Below are 21,902 nucleotides of genomic sequence, written 5' to 3'. Positions count from 1 at the left end.
CATACAAAACCTTGATTTTTACTGTGTTTGTTTACTGTGTCGAATTTTGTGTTAATCAAGCAGCATTTGCATTTTGTTTTTCTGCTTTAATTGGAAGAAAAGTGCGGCTGAAGCCCATCGAAGTTTATGGTGACACTGCTCCAACTGATAAATCATGTAGGGATTTTGACGTTTCAAGGATGGAGATTTCAGTGTTGAAGACAAGCCTTGCTCTGGACAGCCAAAAAAATTCGAAGACAAAGAATTAGAGGCATTACTCGAAGAAGATTAGAGTCAAACGCAAGAGGAGCTTGCAGAATCAATGGGGGTAACTCAACAAACCGTTTTTATATGATTGAGAGCCATGGGGATGATTCAAAAACAAGGAAATTGGGTGCTTTATGAACTGAAACCGAGAGACGTTGAAAGATGATTTTTCACTTGCCAACAGCTGATTCAAAGACAACAGAAAAGGTTTTTTGCATCGGATTGTGATTGGAGATGAGAAGTGGATATTCTACGACAACTCTAAAAAGAAAAAATACTATGCTAAGTCAATCGTTGCCATCGACCTCAACATCAACACTACGGCCGAACATTTATGGTTCGAAGATCATGCTCTGTATCTGGTGGGACTAAAAGAGTCTTGTTTACTATGAGCTGCTGAAACCTGGCGATTACATTTCGGGGAGATCGGTATCGGCTACAATTGATTCGTTTGAGCTGTGCATTGCGAGAAAAACGGCCGAAATACGAGCAAAGACATGATAAAGTTATTCTTCTTCATGACAACGCTCGGCTTCATGTCGCTAAAGTCGTAAAAAAATATTTGGAAACGCTCAAATGGGATGTTTTACACCCACCGTATTCTCCGGACATTGCTCCTTCTGATTACTGGTTGTTCCGAAGGATGCAGCACGATTTGGCAAATCACCGGTTCATTTCATTCGCAGAAATCGAAAATTGGCTCCAAAATTGGATCGCCTCCAAAGACGAGTCATTTTTTCGAGATGGAATTCGAAGATTACCTGAGAGATGGGAAAAAATAGTAGGCAGCGATGGACAATACTTTAATTGATCTGTTCATTCATTTTGTTTTGAAATAAATGCATTTTTGAACACAAAAACACAGACCGAACTAATTTGTACTCCCAATAAAACAGTCGGTCACCACAAGCAAATATTTTTCCTCGACAATGTTATCGGAAGAGGGCAAGAATGTCCATTTGCACTCTTTCTCTAGCGGAGTATCGATTGTAAATTTGTACGGGGATTTTCCTTTCTCGAATTTTCCTTTACCTGCCATACAAACTTTGCACCAATCTTCTAAATATTGCTTGCAAGTTGCTATAAATAAAATCGCTTACGACCTTTCTCCAAGATCTTATTGACTCCAAAACGTCCTCCAAAAGCAGAATCATGAATTTCCTCTAATATTTATCTAATTCAATCCCTAAGAACAATTAATTGCAAAATGCTTTTCTTTAAATTCGATCCCACCTTTTATAAAAGATATCGTTCCTAACCTCAAAGAAATCCCAGTATGTTCAATAGGCTTTAGCGAAAACGTCCTTGCGCAATTTTCTGCCAGCATGGACGCTCCCCATGCAATCTCTTTGCCTCGAAGAATAACAGAAATATTCAGATTTTTTCAGCTGCTTCTTTCACCAATCCTTAGAACTTTTTTTCAAATAATGATTTGAGCAATAAAATTTTCTTACTTTAAAGCTTCCTTTATTTTCTCACGATAACAATATCGACAATCAGCGTTTCATAAGAGTGCTTGGAAAGTCCATTCGTATTTCTATAAGAAAACTCCTTCTAATGTAGCACCTCAAAATTATACTACTGCAGCCTTTCCATTCAGCATACTAACTGTCCTTACAGATCTATAAAGGACATTAGCCACTTGAGTGAGACATCCGTTCGAACTTAAAATTTCTTTCCATACAAATAATAATGAAAAAACTTTATTGACAATAGTTTACGACGCATTAATTCCTCTCAGCCTTATTCAAAACTCGGCTAAATAAGCGATAACCTTTTCATCGTCTCCTGTTTCTGTGCCAAGACAAATAAATTTTATTTAATTTTCTGTAAATATATAGAGCGGTTTTGCTATTGAAGGAAATCCTTTTACAAATTTGTGATAATAAAAGCAAAATCCCCCCAAAATTTGTAAATATTTTTTATTTCGAGGAATAGGCCAATCTTTCACAACCGAAATTTTTTCAGGATCTGTCTTACATCTGATAATGGCCGCGCTTGAGACTAAGTGCCCTAAATACTTATTACTTTCTCTCCTAAAGAAAATACATTTTTTAAAATTCATTTTCAGATTTATTTTTCGCATTCACAGAAACTCTGTTTTTAAATTCATAACCATTTCTTCAAAACTTTTACTAAAAATAATAACGTTATCAAGTGTACATATAATTAACATAAATCAAGACTAATGAGAGTCAAATGCAGATAATCAGGCATAAAATCTTAAAATAATGAAATTACGAATTTCCTATCAATAAATGATGTCTTCTTTATTTTGAAAGTTTCAACTCACTTTGGAATCCTCCTCAGCAACTAGATCAATATACATATAACGGAAAGTTCACATCTAAAAAGATTATGTTACTCACTAATTGCCAGAAATGAAATGATAAAATCTGACGATACAAGAAAACTAATTAGAAGAATGTAAAACAGTAAAAAAATAGAGTGACTCATCTTAGTAGATAAAGAGCGTGTCAAGAAGCTTTGATACATAATTAATCTTGAACTTGATGAGAAACCATCAGGGTGATCGGCACGTCGAAGTCTCGCGATCACATTGCCGAAAATGTAACGAGTCCTTTGCCGATGACGGTCTTCTGGAAGCCGAATATATATAATTAATGATATATAATTAATCACAAAATTATATCGTAAGAACGAGAAAGCAGATATAAAGATCGGCAGAGTCTGTATTACGTCCGTACGTTAAAACATATCGCAGGTTTAAAACTATTAAAATAAGCGGAAGATCACGCAGTAAATATTCTAGCTAAGCATTGAAAATCTAATATACAAGAACGTAAACAACATAAAATTCACATTATGACCATTATATAAATAAGCCGAATTCAAAATTATTTAGTGATTTGGAACTAGTGTCTGACGTCTACGTCTAGTGCTTTTAACCTACACATATGTATACAATTTTAGCAATTAAAACGTTATTATATATTGCAGATGATCTTTTGGATTAGTTTTCCCCGTTCTTCCTGTCTTTGGGATAGACATTGACGATATGGTAAAGACATTTGACAAAATGCTATGTTATTTGTTTTAATGTTTTTAAGAACTATAATAGTGGAAGTCGATAATAATCAAGAAGTACATATGAATGATTATTTTCAGGATGCAATATGGCCTCAGTACTTTGGCATGTCTCTGGAAATAGTTTTCTTTCACCAATCTTCGTGTTACTCTTGCTACTGTGTCCACACAACTCCACAGGTTAGTAGAAAACACGAAGATTGAACAATTTTTAAAACGTTTTCACGAATTTAGCCGAGAAAAATTATACTTTTTTGCGTTTTAGAAGCAAAATTGCCAAAAAAGATTTGTCTGCGGAAAGTTGTTCGAAATAACGTATTACACAACATACTGACATAATAAAAAGAATAAAAGTCCTGACCGCTAGCGGACTTGGAAAACTTTCCAGCTTCAAAAAATTGACCAAAAATATTTCAGTAACACTATTCTATGGGCTGCCTCCAATTTGATTCATATAGTTTTTTTATTTAGTATTTGGAATATAGAATCACGTAGAAAAGAAATTATGTGCTAAGGGAATCATTAAAGAAAAAAAAAATTATGATAAATCGTTATTTTTTTTAAATCGGAAAATCCGATCGCCGGCTCATAAAGGAATACGATAGATCGCTGCGCTTTTCTTAGCGCCGAGATACTACCGTGTGTCCTGAAATATTCTTTTTTCTCCTTTTAACTTTTCTTTAAATCATATAATTTTTATCTATAACAAAATATTTTGTAACTCATCAAATAGAATATAGGAAATCCTGGGCATAACGGTCTAAATTGGGATTTTTTAAATACTTAATTTAATGCTCGTAAAGATTTGCACATTTCGGGTTGATTCCGGCAAGTACTCCCATTTGAGACTCGGCCGAGCCACCCAGCGCTCACGCAGTGATGCCAAACATGCCCCGCATGCGTGTTGTTTACAGCTTAGCGCGCAGTGCTGTGTCATTAGGTTAAAGTAATGATGTATATTGATGTATATGATATATTACATAATTATGATAACGTACATTGTGACAATAGTTTTTCACATCATCTGTGAGGTACTATTGTAATACGTTTTTTTTTTAAATGTGATTTCTCCAGTAGGCCTATCCTTTCCACAAAAAGAAGAATCAAATACTCGAATGTGGTTTAACAGGAAAGTAAAATTATATATTATTATACGATATATAATTTTGATTCTTCTTATCGATTCTTCTTTTTGAGGAATAGTTTTGGAGAAATCACATTAACAAAAATGCATCTTACAATAGTACTTCACGGGTGATGTGGAAAGATATTGTCGAAATGTACGTTGTCGTAATTATGTAATATATTAGAAAACTATGTTAAGATATAAGTATATTAAGAAACAATAAATTAACAATAGAAATTTTCATGTTAATAGAAATAAATTATTTAATAAAAAACATGTTTCAATAATAATTTGGCGGAAGGTGCACTCCCAGTATTTCTGGTATAGGGACTTCCTGAGAGTCACGTGAGCGCTCGACCGCCGAGCCTCAAGCGGTCGTTCGCCAAAATCAGCCTGAAATGTGCAAATCTTTGCGAGTTTAATTAATTTAAAATGAATATATACTATATATGTACATACATATATATCATATTGTAGTTATTTGAACTACGCGCCGAAATTTTTCGGACTTAAAATGCAATTAAACTATCGAAATAATATTACAATTAAATTTTTGATGCTCTATAGGCATTTATTAAAGAGATCTTAATAAAATATTTTTGTGTTATGACGTTTACTTTCAGAGATAATAGATTGTAAGATTTTATGCTCCATCTTATATATATAAATAAGTTATATTTATATTAGTTTCATTATCATAATCATTTTTATTATTTACACGGTTATAATATGGTGTGGTGTGTTCCCGGTGGCGGTGAATGTTGTCGCGGGATCCATGAATCATCGCACCCTTGCTCAATTCAGCCCGCGAGATATTTGATGCACCACTACTACAAGACTACTTTCCATCACTGCCACCACCACCGGGAGGATTCACTACTGCCAAAATACTAAGTATATCTTGTCGTTTTGTGTCCTTTTCTATATCTTCTCTTTGATAGCTGATCTAATTGCAGAAGATTATATCAATTTGATTCACAAGCAAATCGATCAAGCAATTTTATAAATAACTTTTCTTGATTTTCAGAGTGCGACCAAAAATTTGTAAGCACTCCTGATGGACCGCTGAACGGAAGCTTTTATGCACCGACGTTGATCAACCCCGAAAAAGAGCCACGTCAATGCGTTTATACATTTCTTGCAGGACCGCGTCAGCGTGTCGAATTAACTTTCACATCGTTTGGCCTTCGAGGAAAACCGCCAGAGTGAGTCTTCGTTCTCATTTCTAGAGAATCTCTAATCAGAATCACGTAATATAATGTCTCCAATTTTGATTAATCTTTTTTAGCAAATTATATAAAAGAAATGTAATACGAATGTACATATATGTTATATTCAAAGATCGAAAATGCTCACAGAGCGAAAAAATTGATCACAATGAACCTCTCGATTTACCGGAGCGAATATTTTATCGAACTCGATCACTGAGACTTCGGAAATATTCTTCGCAATAACTGATATGTATAGAGAGAACGTATTATAAGATTTGCGTTTTTTAAGATTAAACTTTATTTAATTATTTATTTAATTATTTTTCTTAATAGCTTGTACAATGTACAAATAAACTTTTTCTCTTTCAATCTTATGCAAAAATAAAAATCTGTGCAAAAATTCAGCCTGTAGATATTTTTTCTGAGGCCAAATTCTAGTAATGACTATATCATTTTAATCTTTATTATCTTTATTAAAAATCTTTATTAAAAAACTTTAATTTTTACCGATTTTTTTTTATTAAGGAATTGAAATTGAAACCGGATTAAACTTATTTTTTTTTTTATTAAATCATAATTGAAATCGAAATAATCTTTCGACCTGTCCTGATTTTGAATTGCAAATTTTAGGTATAACATTATTTGATTATATGTAATATTATTATATGTAATATTATTTTATTTTATACTTTTTAATATAGATATGTTTAACCGTAATATTCTCATATATCTCATAAAAATTTATAATTGATGCATGAAAGAATATTATTTATTTTTTTTTATGGAAAATTTAATGATCGCCATTTAATAGAGATGAAAGATAAAAAGGAATTTAACAATTTTGTATTATATGCATTATATTTGACAATTTTTGTGAGTAAGTGATAGAAACTTACATATGAGAATAGTTGTTTATGTATACATATATTATTTACATGCACACTTTTCCTGATACATAGTGGATCTGCTGTGGGAGAATTACCAGCGTAAGTATTGATAAATTTGTAAGAAGTTATGCTATTTGTCAATTAATAGTTCGTTATATAACTTTTTAAAAAAATTAATGTTAGGCGATAAGAGTATGAGCTCCTCAGAAAAAATTGTTACACTAAATTAATGCCCATTTTCATCAATCTAGACTAATTTTAATTACGATTTAACTTATTCTTCATCTTTTTCTAGTTCTTAAAAATTTTAAAAATTAATTCTAAAAATAAGAAAAATGAAAAGTAAATTGAACCGAGATTAAAATTCATCTGCAAAGAATGGAAATAGGCGTAGAGAATGAAATCCAAGTACTATCTTTATATGATATCTTTACACTATAAATTCTAAATGACAAGCAGGGATAGGAAAGTTATTTTGTAAAAATAATTAGTTTTTTCTCTCAAAAAGTAATTACTATTATAATTGTGTTAAAAATGCACATTTTAATTGCAATTATTTAAAAAAGTAGACGTCTATATATTTCTAATTGTACACAAACATACAGAACTTTTCAATTTACTTGTATTCAAAATTTTAATACATTCGTAAGAAAATCATTTTATGCAAGTATTACCTTCAAGCAAATTTTAAACATTTTGTTGGATTTTTTTTATTTTAAATAATTTTTATATATCTTACTATTTGCACGTTTTTAAATTAAAATTAAACTTATTAAAAATAATGTATCTTTTGCCTTTCGCTTTACATGAATTTATTTTTATTTGAAAAATATTTCGATTAATTTGTAAGAAATTTTCTAGAAAAGTATTCATAAATGATTCAAACTTTGTTTTAGTTAAATGCTTTTATTTCTTGAAATATTGATAAAGGATTTAAAGTTTTTTTGTCAATATCTGAATATTCCGGGTTTTTTGTTTTTGTTTTTTTTTTTTTAAGTAATCATGACAATTTTAATAAATTTAATTTATTTGTAATTATATTTAATCCAATATTTAATGCAAATCTCATAATCTATCCATTTCCATTTACTGAATACAAACAAATTTAAATTTAAACGTTTTAACTAGTATGCCCGATGAATACAAAAATTTGTAATTGAGTTCCAAATTGTATTTATTTTAAATTTTCATATAAAAAAAATGTAATCATATATTCATTCAAAATTTTGAATTTTCAAAATATATTTATTCACAAAAAACTATATTTAACGAGTATTCATATTTATATAAACAAAATATAAATTGAGAAACAAAATATAAAAGAAAGTTCCAATAAGTAATCGTTTCCTCTTAATTATAATGGTACTTTGATGACTTTAAGTAAAAAAAAATGAATTTTATTTATTTTTGTCATTGTATTCAGATTTTATAAAGGAAACTTAGAAATTTTGAAAAATACATTTTTTATTTATAAATCTATCTATTTTATTTATAAATCTATCTATTGTGTTTGATAGAGTGTCGTATTTCGATATAATTCCGGTTATATGACAGTAATATTATAAATATTTTATCTTGGGCGCAACGTTATAGTCTGTGAACATTAAATTCCGAGATATATTATTTATTCTCAATAAAAATATCTTTGTTTAATCTATAAGTTACGTAAGGATGCCCACCATATAAGTCGCGAATTAAGCGCACGTGTAATCGTATTGTTTTTATAGATTTATGTTTTCTCTTGCAGGCTATGTGCAGATAATATAATACAAAGTAAAAGTGAATACGAAATGAAAATATTCGTAATCGTATTAAAAAAATATTCATTCAAATGAAATGAAAAAATATTTATTCGTTTCTTAATGAATAAAAAAGAAATATATTCGAATAAATATTTTCATTCATTTTTATTCGAATGTTAGGTGTATTTATCGTATACACTAAAATGTACAGAGAAATAAATCTAAAAGTTGATATATTCTCTTTTTCAGTTGTATTCATGAATATCTGGACATTTACTCGGAGATACGATCGGAGAACACGACTAAGTTAATAGAGACACCATTTGGTGGACGATTCTGCGGACCAATTCCACCACGTAGACGGGTTTCCCTTTATCAAGGAATTGCTCTCAGTTTCTACACTGACAAGAATGTCACGTTGCCAAATATTTTCAGCGGTATTTACAGATTTATCAACGCTTGTAAGTTTTATTTCATATTGTTTTTAAGACATTTGACTGATGATATGCTAAATATGATATACGATCACAACGATTGTGATGCATCATATAGTATGTCAGACAAACGGGTAGATAACTTAAAACCAGAATTACAGAAACTGCAATCATATTCGTTGGAATCTATCCGTTTTCACCGTAATCACCGAACATAGAATGACATATTATTTTAATTGGAATAACATCCAGAAACTAGATGAAGAATCATGTACAATGAACGCTTAATTTCCGAGTTAAATATCAAAAAACAGAAAAACAGTCTCAATCTTCAAAGATACTAGGTCTTCACAAAGCGTATTCACCTATTATAAATAAAATTTGACAATATATTCTTATCAAGTCGTTTTGTCAATCTATTAATCGTTCCTCAGATAGTGACAGTCTGCCGTGCCATTAACATAACGTTCAAGTAATATCTCCGGATAATTTGATTTTTGCATAAAATTAATTTCGTTATCATACTGACTGTGAAATATATTTATCGTCACTATTTGACTGACGTATTTGTCATTATATTCTATACATTTTTACATAATGATTTGGACGAAGTATTTTTCCTATGAAACGGTAACTGCGATCATGATGGTGAATGTTTTATCGAGATGATGTTGTTGCTTATTTTTTACAGAATATAAAAAAGACAATTTTTTTAAAGAATTTTATTTTATCAAGTTATTTATTTCTTTATTGATGAATGAATTTGTCTTTTTGATCAGAACATCATGAAATTCTTTAACAATCGATCATCAAATCGTTTGTGAGCAACTGACATGTTTCATCATGTAATTTCATCAAGATTGCTACATAAATTGGAACATTACGTTATGATTTTTATCTCTTTGACGATGGTAACTAATGTAAGGTGTGAAGATGATAATATCTGAAGAGGAGAGACTCTATATAAGAGCCGAAACATGTAATGATATATTTGTTTCTATTATGTATGTATTTAACTTCTATTAATAATTTTTATACGTTTTACGTTTACATTTTAAAGAATTGATTCTTATTTGCCTATTTTATCATTATATTGTTACTTGTTAATAGCTGATATCAAGATAGCTTTCAAATCACTATAATAAAATTATTTTTTATTAAGTACTTTTCAAATTATAAAGTTTGGAAGTTATAATATCGCCGACATTAGCATTACCCAACCTTACCCAACATTATATTTGTCTAATCGACCGTACTAAAACCTCTTGAATGTTCAAGACCATGCCTTGGACAATATTTGTTGAGATAAAAGCTATTGCAGATTGTACCTATTATTTTCGTTGATGACATAAGATTTTGTGTACTATTCGTGTCATCAAACAAGATCCACTAAATCGGCAAATTACTTTGTCGCGTTGCACACTATTTTTAAGGTACCCTTATAAAGAATAATCTAAAAGGAACAGATCTGATAACCTAGACATAGTCAAATAGAATTGAATGACCTCTTAGGTCATCAGATGTCCCCTTTACTCACCGGTGTTAAAATTTTCAAAACATTGCTTATTTGAATTTTGAGACATTCGTGAAGTTGAAACTTTTAAAACAAATTCCTGATGCACTGCATCTGTCATCGCTGCACTTAATGCAGCAACATTTCCCGGCGAATACTCAGTCGGATACGATATAATATTCGATGATACATTGTTACTTAATAAATTGAATTTTCAATAGATATGGCATATATACCGGAGTTATACTCTATTGGATATATTACATCATTAAAGTAATATATTTTTTTATATATTATTTGTCATAGAGATATATTGAATAATTCACTCTATGTAAAAGTTTTAATTAACTCTTGATTTTTTAAATCTTTATTTTTTATTTATTTTTTACTTTGTTTTACAATGAGCAGCCTAATAAAATATTAAATAATAAAATAAAAATATTAAAGTATAAAATATTAAAGATCTACAGAATACGGAGATTTGATTGTATTTTAAAAACATTCTCTGGTGGAAAAGTTTTGCTGAAATTTTGTTGAAATTTTACTAATATTTCGCCGAAATTATTCTTCGTTTTGGACTACTTTCAATAAAATTTCAGGAAAATTTTAGCGAAATATTGCTGAAATTTCAGAAGAATAAAATTAATCAATTTCAATTTTATTTCTAAAATATGTAATTACTCTGATTAATATCATTCTAGAGGATATATATGATAAAATTATGATAAAAAAAAATATTTCTCTTGAATTCTGCAATTAATTTCACAATACTGCTAAGTGATCGCCCATTTTAATAGCGTGTTTGATCTCTGCGATTATATGGGAACTGCTTCTTCAATGACGAACACTTATAATAGACGTATAACACATCTGATCACAAAATGCTATGAAAAAAATGGGACATATAAAAAAATTATGTTAAATATAGTTATAAAGTATTAATGAGAGCAAAATATTTAATATCGAAATACTTAATACCATATTATCTTTTCACATTAAAACCATTTATGTGAAAAATAAATGCAGAAAGACTAATTTTTTAGTTTTGTAATAATTTTGTATAAAATTTTTTAACGAAATTAAAGAATATTCATTATACACTGATCCAAAAAGTGGCAAGATAGAAAAATTGTGGGAAAAAATTGGCCAACTTTGACTAACGATAACTTTGTGAAAAATCGTAGGATAATTTTTTTAAATTAAAGCTTGAAATCTCTATTTTAAGACACTATAGCCAGATTTTAAATTTGAAACCTCCTGCCATTGGTCTAGTTTTACATCGTGCATTTGATTCATGTACTAACTACTCTAACTAGTAACTTTCTATTAAATTATTTTAATTTCAGCGATGTATTCAAAGAATAATGTACTAAATTGATACAATATGCATCAAAATAATTACTTAAATACACATATATCATGTATATGTTTATACGTATCGCTGAAATTAAGATAATTTAATAAAAAATTACTAGTTAGTACCTGTATCAAGTGTACGATGTAAATTAGGTCTCTGTAACTCTCAAAATATGAGGGTGTGTTTGTCATATTGAAAAGTGTAAAGTTTAATGGAATGCACAAACTTCGTAAAATTTTTGAGGGAATGCCATTTGCAACGGCATAAAGTTTGAACTTTCCTCTAATTAAAAAAAAAACCTAGTTGCTATGATTTTTTTTGCAAAGTTATAGCACTTTAAAGTTATTTTTGACATATACTATTATCGACATTACCTGCGTTACCAGATATGTACCACGACGAGGTTGCTGGATGGATTTTGCACATCGTATTTCTGCGTATGTGTAGATTTTGCACATCTTGTTTCTGCGTGTCACTAACGCGTGTTACCTCCGTGTTGCTCAATTACTGCTTGCAGTCGATTCCTCATATTAATGCAGGCTCTAATTTCTTTCTGCGAAATGAATTATTCTAGATTTGTACTAGATATAGGTCATAGATTAAGAGATTTGATAAAACAACTTGTCAATTTCAAAGACTTATCACAAGCTCTGAAATTTACATGTAGAAATTATGATAATTTTTCGCAAAGTTATCATTAGTCAAAGTTGGTTAATTTTTGTCTACAATTTTTCTATGTCATAATTTTTTTGAACAGTATATTTTTACAAAAGTATATATTTTTAGAAAAATTTTCGGACAAAATTGCTAAAAAATTTTAGTTTAACTTCAGCAATTTTTCAGTATTTTTGTTGAAAAAAAATCACTTCTATTGAAGTTTAAAATAAAGAAGGAGCTTCGAAAATCCGGTTTTCAGCCCTATTTCAATTTACAAATTATTGGAAACGTTTTATTATTGTATGAATTCGAAATCAAGTGAGAGAAATTTTAGCTTAAATAGACATATTTGATACCTGTTATCTTGTAACTAATCAATCCCATTTTTATCACCAACGTTCTTAACCTTTTAGATGTATTTTAGATATGCATGTTATCTGAGTAGCTTCTCTTCCAAGTGAACTTAGATTGCAGTCCACTTGTTTCTTGCAAATGCTGTGAATGCTACGCTTTAAAACGCTTTAGATTGATCCATTACTATTCCGAACGCTACAATCGCTCCGTGAACGCTCCAGCCAACCCATCTCAAAGTAAAGTAGTTGGAGCAAAGCGGGAGTGAAAACGATGATGTATTAATGACGCAATCAGAATTGCTGGAAGCATACTGAAACGTCAAATGGATCAATCATGTTAGTGCTATAAATACTCTGTAGCGTTTAAAGTGGATCGTAGCCTTAGTTAGTGTTAAGGTACAATTTCATATAGCAAAGCTTCGCTGGCAAAATTCCCCCCGCTAAAAACAAAGCAGCACTCAAATGTTCTTTGTTAAAGCCCTTTTATCTTTTCATGGAAACTTCGACAGCGGAGCTATCATTACTATTCCGTGAATGAAGAAGCAGTGAACAGAACTATTTAAAAAATTGATCAATCAAAAAATGCTTAAGCATTTGGCCAATTAAGTGGACTATAGTTAGAGTCAGCATTGTTTCGTTCACAGTTGGACAATGTCAAAATTTGAGAGAAGCATTGTTTGCTACCCATTTTTGCAGCAAATTTTAGCGAAATTTTCGGATAAACTTACAGAAGAATTTCAATTTAATTAATAATTTTTATAATAAAATTTAATTGATGATTTTTTAGTATTTTTGCTGAAAAATTTAGAATTTCAATTTAATCGATGATTTTTTAATATTTTTACTGAAAAATTTATTTTCAGTAAAATTTTAACAAATTTTCAGCATTTTTGTTGAAATATTAATTTCAGCAAAATTTTTTCAGGATTGTTCATTAATATTTAACATAACTTATTTATAGCCGAGTATGAAGTTGGCACGCTAGAACCAAGCACACCGTGTACTTTTACAATACATGCGGAAATCAAACGTAATGGAAACATACTATCTCCCACTTATCCTGGCACCTATCCGAAAGATCTTATTTGTAGTTATCAATTTGTCGGGAAACGTGGACAACGTGTGCGGTTGGAATTTCGTGACTTTGATTTGTTCTTTGGGGGACCACAGTACGTACATGCAAGGATAATAATTTTCAAATGTTAAAAATTTTTATAGAAAATTTCTAGTAAATAACAGCTAAATTAAAAGAAATTAATTTTATGTATTTATTGTATAAATATATATTTTTATAAAAATGTAAAATTATTAAAGAAAATTTACTTTTGTAGAATAAAAACCTTTGTTACTTTCTTTCTATTAATTAAGCATTCTTTAAATATTATAGAAGAATATTCTACATTTTTAAATATATATATTTATATTACATCAATTTATATATTTATATTAGGTACTATGTATGTAGCAAATGATATAGTTTAATCCAAGTTAATGAGGAAATTTGAAATTATTCCATAGTTGCCCGTTAGATTATGTGAAAGTGTATGATGGTCCCGATAATTCGACTGCTGTTATCGGTACTTACTGCGGCCAGCAACGAAATTTAGTGTTATACTCCTCAGAGAACAGTTTATTTGTGCTATTTTCAACATTGAGACGTACAGCAAATACGCAAAATCGAGGATTTAAAGGCATTTTTGAGTTCTCAGAGAGTTTTGTCAGTCTAGGTGAGATCATTATGATGCCTGTTTATTTATAAAATTTTACAATTGTATTAATTGATATTATTATCTTTTCCATTGCACAGATTTCATAACAGAATATCAAGGCGAGCATATCCGTGGGTCTGAATGCGACCAAAAAATCCTTAGTAAGAAGGAAACATCGGGATTCGTAGTTAGTCCTAATTTTCCATATCCTTACTTACCTAAAGTTGTTTGCCGTTACTTCATCTATGGCATGCAAGACTCGCAACATCTAGAGCGCGTGCGGCTGGAATTTCAAGTATTTACAATACAAATGCCCAAGGGAGAGTAAGTATTAAATAAATATATTTATTAAATGTCCAAACAGTATGATAGTGCATAATAGAAGTTAAGTTTAATTCTCCTCATATCCAATCTTGATAAAACCAGGCTTATTCGTCTTACATAAAATGACCGAATCTGGCAGTAAAAAGTGTCGCTTTGTCCGCGAAGCGAGATATTAATCATTAATGATCATTGTTAAGGTTTCGACGCGAAACGACTTCCATGCTAAGAGTTGCACAATTTCTATAATTGTACTGTTGCACATGGGTTTCGACTCTCCACGCGAATCGATTCCACTCCATCTCTCATCCTATCAAGGGACATGTGACTTTTTATACAAGTAGATTTCACTTTGTGTGAAAAGTCGTAACCCATGTACACCAGTATAATTATAGAAGTCGTGCATCCCTTGGCAGGGGGGTACGGAAGTTGCTTCGCGTGGAAAGTTGAAATCATGTACAACAATACAATTGTAGTCATTATAATAATAAATCTCGTTTCGATTTTAACGATTTATATCTCGCTTTGCGGCAGAGCGAACACTTATTCGTTCGTTTTATATAAAAACGCGCCAAATAAGTCTGTTTTATCAAGATTGGATATGTGAGGGGAAGAGAGGGAGGGGGGGGGGGTAAACTTAACATTTATCTGCATAAATATCAATTTGTACCATACTTTTTTTTCGGGCTTTCTCAGAACGTCGTGTACCGATGGCTATTTAAAATTATATTTAAAAGGTCAAGAAGCAACGGATTCTTATGACAAATTCGATTATGAGATGTGTGGTAATAATAGTAATCCAAATCATATAGTCAGCGACGGGCCGAGACTTGTGATGGTATTCAGTAGCGGAGAATTACAGGCACAAGGCTTTAAAGCTAAGTGAGTGCATATTTAATATTATTCAAAATAAATCAATCAAAAGATTCAGTTTCATTGATTATTTTTTTTAAATTCTATCATACTACTTTTTTTCAATAAGCAATAGATAGCACAACTGATCCATTTGAAAAGAATTCATTTTCTTTATGAATTAGCGTAATTTGTTCAAACTTAAAAAGAATTCCTTTCCGATAATTAACAAAAGACTCCATAAAAGTATTTCTTAGAATTAAATTAAAGTTAATTTAAAGAAATCCTTTTTCTGTTCGTAATGAGTTCGAAAAAAATTCATTTTTGGCTTGGTCACAATATACAATACTTGTGTGTATATAAAATTATTTCCGCTACAAGTCTTGATTTACTGCCACTAGACTTGTACTGTGCCTTGAGTGATTGCTGCGAGCATAATAGAAATTAGTTTTTGACATTTTGTATACATACACACAAAAAATATACATACAAAATATATATTACATATACAAGGTGTTTGAAAATTAATGATAAATTTTTTTGCACAGGGACAGAATGAACTAAATTGAGAAGAAAAATTCTCTACAATTTTACAATTGTCGTAATGGTTAACGAGTTATTAACTTATGAAAATAGCCAAATTTGCCCAGCCCACCACCAAATGCAAACGCGCGACAGGGTAGGACTGCTCAGCGCGATGAGGCGCACGCTGTCACTAGACATGTAATGTTTAGCACAATTGCCGCTTGTAAACAACGTGCCTAGCGATGACGTGTCTCGCCGCGTGGGACGGGTACTATCCTGTCGCGTGCTTGTATTTGGCATAGTGAGGTGAGCGAATTTGGCTAGTTTCATAAGTTAATAACTCGTTAACCATTGCGACAATTGTAAAATGATAGAGGACTTTTCTTCTCAGTTAGTCCATTCTGCCCCTGTGCGAAAGACTTATCACTAATTTCCAAACACTCTGTATATGCATACATATGCATACATATGCATACATATGCATACATACATATGCATACATACATATGCATACATAATTACACGCAACTCAGAGAAGCAGTCCCTCCACTTTTGCTGCACCAATTAACGCCGCTCTCTATTAGCCAAACATGGCGTCAATTGGAGCAAAAGTGGAGGGGCTGATTCTCTGAATTGCGTGGGATCAAATTCGCATCATTGACTGCATCATTGGATGGAGCTACAGTCACTCTAGTCAAGACACAAAATTGGAAGGACGCCATATTTCAATCTTAAACTAATAATTCTTATTCTTCTTTGATGATAACATTTGCCCTCAGAAAAATAAGAAGGGGATTAATATGACCAAATTAGACTAACGATTTTAAGATAAAACTCGAAGCGAAAAAATGTCCGCCTCCGCATCTTGACGAACGTAATACTACACTTATAAAAATTGCTCTCATTTACATTCACTATTCATTTATATTCACTAACATATTATATTAACAAATTGAAATATGGCGGCACTAATAATGAAGAAGATCGTTTGTGTCTCTTATTAGAGTGATTCTAGACGGAGCATCGAAGCTAAGATTTTGAAAAAAAAGATAGAACGATGTTTAGATAGTGAACAGCAAATCATGTCTCCTGAAACATAATTCGATCAGAACAATAGTGGAAAGAAAGTTCTATGCTCAAACATTTTCTTTTTCTAAGTCTGTCAAGACGAAAAATCAAAGAGATTTTGTCGCTTCGTCCAGTATTATATGTCGATGGATCGGACAATCTTTCAAAACTGACAATGAGAACAATCGCTTTGTTATTATCATTTCTTAACTAAGTTAATACTAAGTTAATAATAAATACATTTTCTAATTAAGTTAATAAAGCTTTTTCAAAGCATATTACGCACTGTGCAAATTCCCAATTGCTTGTTTATCTTTATTTATTTTTTTGAATTTTTCACAAGAATTTCAATATTGTTGTAACTTTTAATAAATACCAACGTATTATTTCGTTTCCGTATAATCTCTTCAAATATTAATAATGTTAAACAGAAATATGAAATTAAGAATGATTATAGTAGGAGACATAAGTAACATTGGCAATGATTCTATCATAAGTATGTAATTAAGTGTATCAGTCTATCGTTTTTGGGATCATAGTTCAAATTTTCCCGATGATGCGATGCGTTTTTCAATAATTGTTCATTAATTGTTAATAAGACAGAATATAGAATATATGAAACAATAAATAATAAATTGAATTAGAAAAATAAAAGTTAATAATAATAACAAAAAATTATTTTTTTCGCTAAAATATAATCGTGATCTTTTTATTACATAAAATTATTTTTATTAAAAAAAATTTTTTTGAGATCGGATATATTGTAAAAAATATATTTCTTTCATTTAAAAAAATACTATTTAAAAGTTAAAAAATTTCGAATTTCATTAAAATTGCGAATTCATTTAATTAAATTGAAAAAAGGGTATCTTTTGAATCCGAAAAACAATTCACAATTGGTGAATAAAAATGAATTCTTTTGGGACTCTTAAGAATACTTTTAGAACAGAAATGGGATGAAAAAAGAATTCTTTTTGGATTCTCTATACTATCTTTCTTAATTGTTTTTAAATATGGATAATATATTACTAGTAATATTTGTTTTTTCTTCTATATTTACAATTACAATATAATAGTTAAATTTTAATAAGCTAATATTTTTAAACTTAAATGTTATTTTAAAATTTCTGCTGCTTAATTTTTTTAAAATTGTCGCAGTACATTGAAAAACTTCTTTCTATTCGTAATCATAAAGTTGAAGAATGACACAAAAGTATATATAATATTCAAGATTTTGTAGAAAAAAATAGTATTAATATTTTTTTAGCTTATAAACTTAACCTACGTAATAAGATAATATTTTATTATTGTAATAAAGTATCTAGATAATCAAACGTGTTGTAGCATATTCAGCAAACTAATGTATGTGCTGTTATACAAGGTGATCCATTGAAAAATAGATTGAATAACTCTTACAAAAATGATTTTTCGAAAAAAATGCAAAAACAGGTCAATTTGTATTAAGAGGAAGACATCTTTTAATATACAATTCTTACTTTCAACTACAATCCTCTAAGCGGGAGTGCCCGAATCTCTAAAAATTTCAAATAGAAAGAGGGGGTTAAATGATATTATTAGAAAGGTCTTTCCCTACATTCCTACGTTTGATTTTTTAAATTCGATCAATTCGTTTAGAATATAGTGTTAAAGCTAAAACAAACAAATCTTCAAACTTTTTTTTATTATTTATCGAATCAGTCCATTAATAAATTGCAATGAACGTTTAAATATTAGGTGTGAGAAAAAGTTCGTGGCATTTTTTTAATGCCATCTAACGGGAAAAACGCCACGAACTTTTTCCCACACCTAATACATACATTATGTAATTTAGCATAAAAATTATTCGAAATGTTGATCACTGATTTCCATATAATAATAGATTTCATATAATATAATAGAGATTCTGCTCGAAACGTTTTCGTACATTCTGGAACATTTGTGGGATGATTTGACATTCGTCGACAATACATTGATATATTATCTTCTAAAAAAGCCGTGTTGCATAAATTTTACTTTTTAAGACAAAAAGAACTCTAATGGTGACAAATCTAGGAAGATCATTTAATAGTTTCTTCCAATCCAATGATACGAAAAAATTTATTCAAATGTTCACGAACAAGCCGTGCATAATGCGGAGAAGCTCCGTCCTATGGGAATATCAATTGATTTAATTGAGATAATGCTCATCATCTTCAATAATTCAGTTAACGCTAGATCATTGTCTTGTAGCAATCATTTCAAATACATATCCTATCATTCAAATTATGAGATAGAAAAAAGGTTCAATGAGACGATTGCCAAAAATACTAGCTCAAACATTTAATTTTTGTGGGTATGAACTTCATGAAATATCCTTGAATTAGAATCCATCCAATAACGACAATTATGACAATTCACTTTATGACAATTCATAAGAAAACAGAACATTCGGAAAAACATATTAAAAAGGAAATTTGAATTATTTATAATTCGTTCATTTATTTCAAAATTGTAAATGACAGTCAAAGTCGTTCTCAGTTATACGTCTCTTAAGTTATACAGAATATTGTTTAAATTTATATATATATATATATATATTACGAGAAAATGTGAGCAAAACACATGAAGAATCGAGCACATGGATGGGATCGAATATAGAAATACATTTATAATTATTTCTGAAAAATGAATCGGAAGGTAATTTTATCATATATGGTTGAATTCGTCTTAAAATAATCTTTCAGTTTATTATAAAAAGAGTCTTAATTTGTTAAAAAAAAATTAAGTGAGGTGGGGATTTTATAAATAAATAATTGATAAAAAATTTTTTTATTAATTTTTTGTTGTAGTTAATAAAGTACTTATGAAGCCATTCAATTTTTGTTTTAGTGAACTTTTTCTATCTATCTTTTTCCTTATAGTTTCAGAGATAATTCGCTTTAAAAAAAAAAACTAATTTTTTTCAAAGAGATGCTTCACTCCCTAAAAGTGCATATGAATACGTACAAAAATATATATCTCTTTTTTTTTTAAAGAACAACATATTACAAACTCATCAAAATCGGAGAATGACACTTCCATATGTTTCTTTGTAAGGCTAAATTATGATATCAAAATTAGTTGTAATTATATGTCGAGCCTTTCGTTATTTCTGAATCTCACTCCTATACATCTTGCTCATGTTGCTATTATGTTGCCAATAAAATAACGTATTACTATTGCTGATCGTTTGCTCTTGAAATTTCATCAACTGATTATTGCATATGTATAAGCAGTTATATCTATATATATCTTTATATATTGATATATCTATAACGTGTCCTATTTTGATGTCAGCAAGTGTATGGCAAATATATAATAACACGCATCAGTTTGCTTGATATGATTAATCATATTTAGTTATATAGCTTCATTAGCATCAGAATTTTTTTAATTCGGATTCTTTCCTTGCAAATTAACAAAATTCTGATTTTAAATAAGTTAAGTTAAAAATGATTAATTATTCAATTTTATTACACTTAATTCCTGACACTTTTACCTATTATTTTTAATCTAACCTGATTTCTGATTGATAGGTACATTTTTGAAACGGAGTACAAGATACCGGGTACTGCAGCGCCCGATGGCACGTGCACTTTTCTTTATCGCAGTTCTTCTCGTAAACGTGGCGAATTTAATTCACCACGATATCCTAGCAATTATCCGAGCGACACGAATTGCACATATTTATTTCTAGCGACGCCAGATGAACAGGTTGCTTTAATCTTCGATCATTTTAAAGTTCGCACAAGAAACGATAATGTGACAGTTGGATATTATGGGTAAGTATAAATCACAATTCTCTTGCATTAATAGGATGTTTTGTAGTTATTAATACAGTATTTACGCAAGTAGAGTGGACTAATCTGACAAGGGAAATTACTCATGTTCAATTAGTTTTAAAAAAGTAACGATTAGAAGTTATAGTATCCTATCTTCTATTAACTAAAATGAGCGTCGGAAAATTTGATACTCGTTAAAAAAATTGATTCAAAGTCCACTATAGACGACGAAAATGAGTTAAATGTATGTACGTATAAAAGTACATATATTTTCTTATTATGTATCACAATATATATACGCGTGCGCACGCACGCCATACGCAATACACTTAAAGAATAAAATTTTATAATTACATTATATAAATAAATAATTATGTTACGAATTAAAATAACAGAAATATAATGAAAATATTTAATAAATAAGAAAATATATCTACTTTTATACGTACATACATTCATATACATATATATACAACTTTATAAGTGTATCATATCCAAACGTAATTCGAACTTCGAAAGAAATAGATTAAAAAATGATCAACATCCATCATTGGAATCGAGATCTAAGTTTTCCTTTCTATTCTACTTAAGTATATTTTTTACATATATGTAGAAAAATCCAAAAAGTAGAAAAAAATTACAAAAAAAATGTCATTTAAACCCATTTTCGGAGCCTCTTATAGCGGATTTTAAATCCATTTTTCTAATAAATATCAAATTTTCCAAGCGAATAGTACTCATTTTAGTTAATAGGAGGTAGAATACTATAACTTCTAACCGTTATTTTTTCAAAACTAATTAGATAACTGGATAATTTTCCTTGTGAATTGAAAAATCCATTTTATAATAAAATGTTCATTTCTAAAGAAACGCGTATTCGATCGGCCCATTATCTAAGCGTACGGCGAAATATGACCGTCCAATGTTGCTAGGCGCGGAAAGAATTGTTTATTACTAATAACAATGGCTATGCACGAGAGCTCTGAGCTATAATTTCCTATTTCTTTTTATTAAAACTTAATTTTCTAATGGCATAAGAAATGTGTGTGTGTG

At 29.8% G+C, this 21,902-nt stretch overlaps 1 protein-coding gene across 1 annotated transcript in view; it reads left to right on the top strand.

Annotated features, from left to right (window-relative positions):
• Positions 1-3,383: 3,383 nt before the first annotated feature.
• LOC105623704 (cubilin) overlaps positions 3,384-21,902 on the top strand; it is an 81,079-nt gene continuing 62,560 nt past the window's right edge. The window contains exons 1-10 of the mRNA XM_012205086.1: positions 3,384-3,474; positions 5,225-5,314; positions 5,448-5,625; positions 6,591-6,617; positions 8,510-8,721; positions 13,536-13,743; positions 14,093-14,301; positions 14,382-14,607; positions 15,301-15,486; positions 20,604-20,849. Of these exons, the coding sequence (XP_012060476.1) occupies positions 3,384-3,474; positions 5,225-5,314; positions 5,448-5,625; positions 6,591-6,617; positions 8,510-8,721; positions 13,536-13,743; positions 14,093-14,301; positions 14,382-14,607; positions 15,301-15,486; positions 20,604-20,849 (1,673 nt within the window). The remainder of the gene's footprint in view (positions 3,475-5,224; positions 5,315-5,447; positions 5,626-6,590; positions 6,618-8,509; positions 8,722-13,535; positions 13,744-14,092; positions 14,302-14,381; positions 14,608-15,300; positions 15,487-20,603; positions 20,850-21,902) is intronic.

Source organism: Atta cephalotes, assembly GCF_000143395.1.
Source record: "Atta cephalotes unplaced genomic scaffold scaffold00063, whole genome shotgun sequence".
Taxonomy (NCBI): domain Eukaryota; kingdom Metazoa; phylum Arthropoda; class Insecta; order Hymenoptera; family Formicidae; genus Atta; species Atta cephalotes.
Note: the sequence above shows the minus strand (reverse complement) of the source record. Positions and strands in the feature narration are given on the sequence as shown.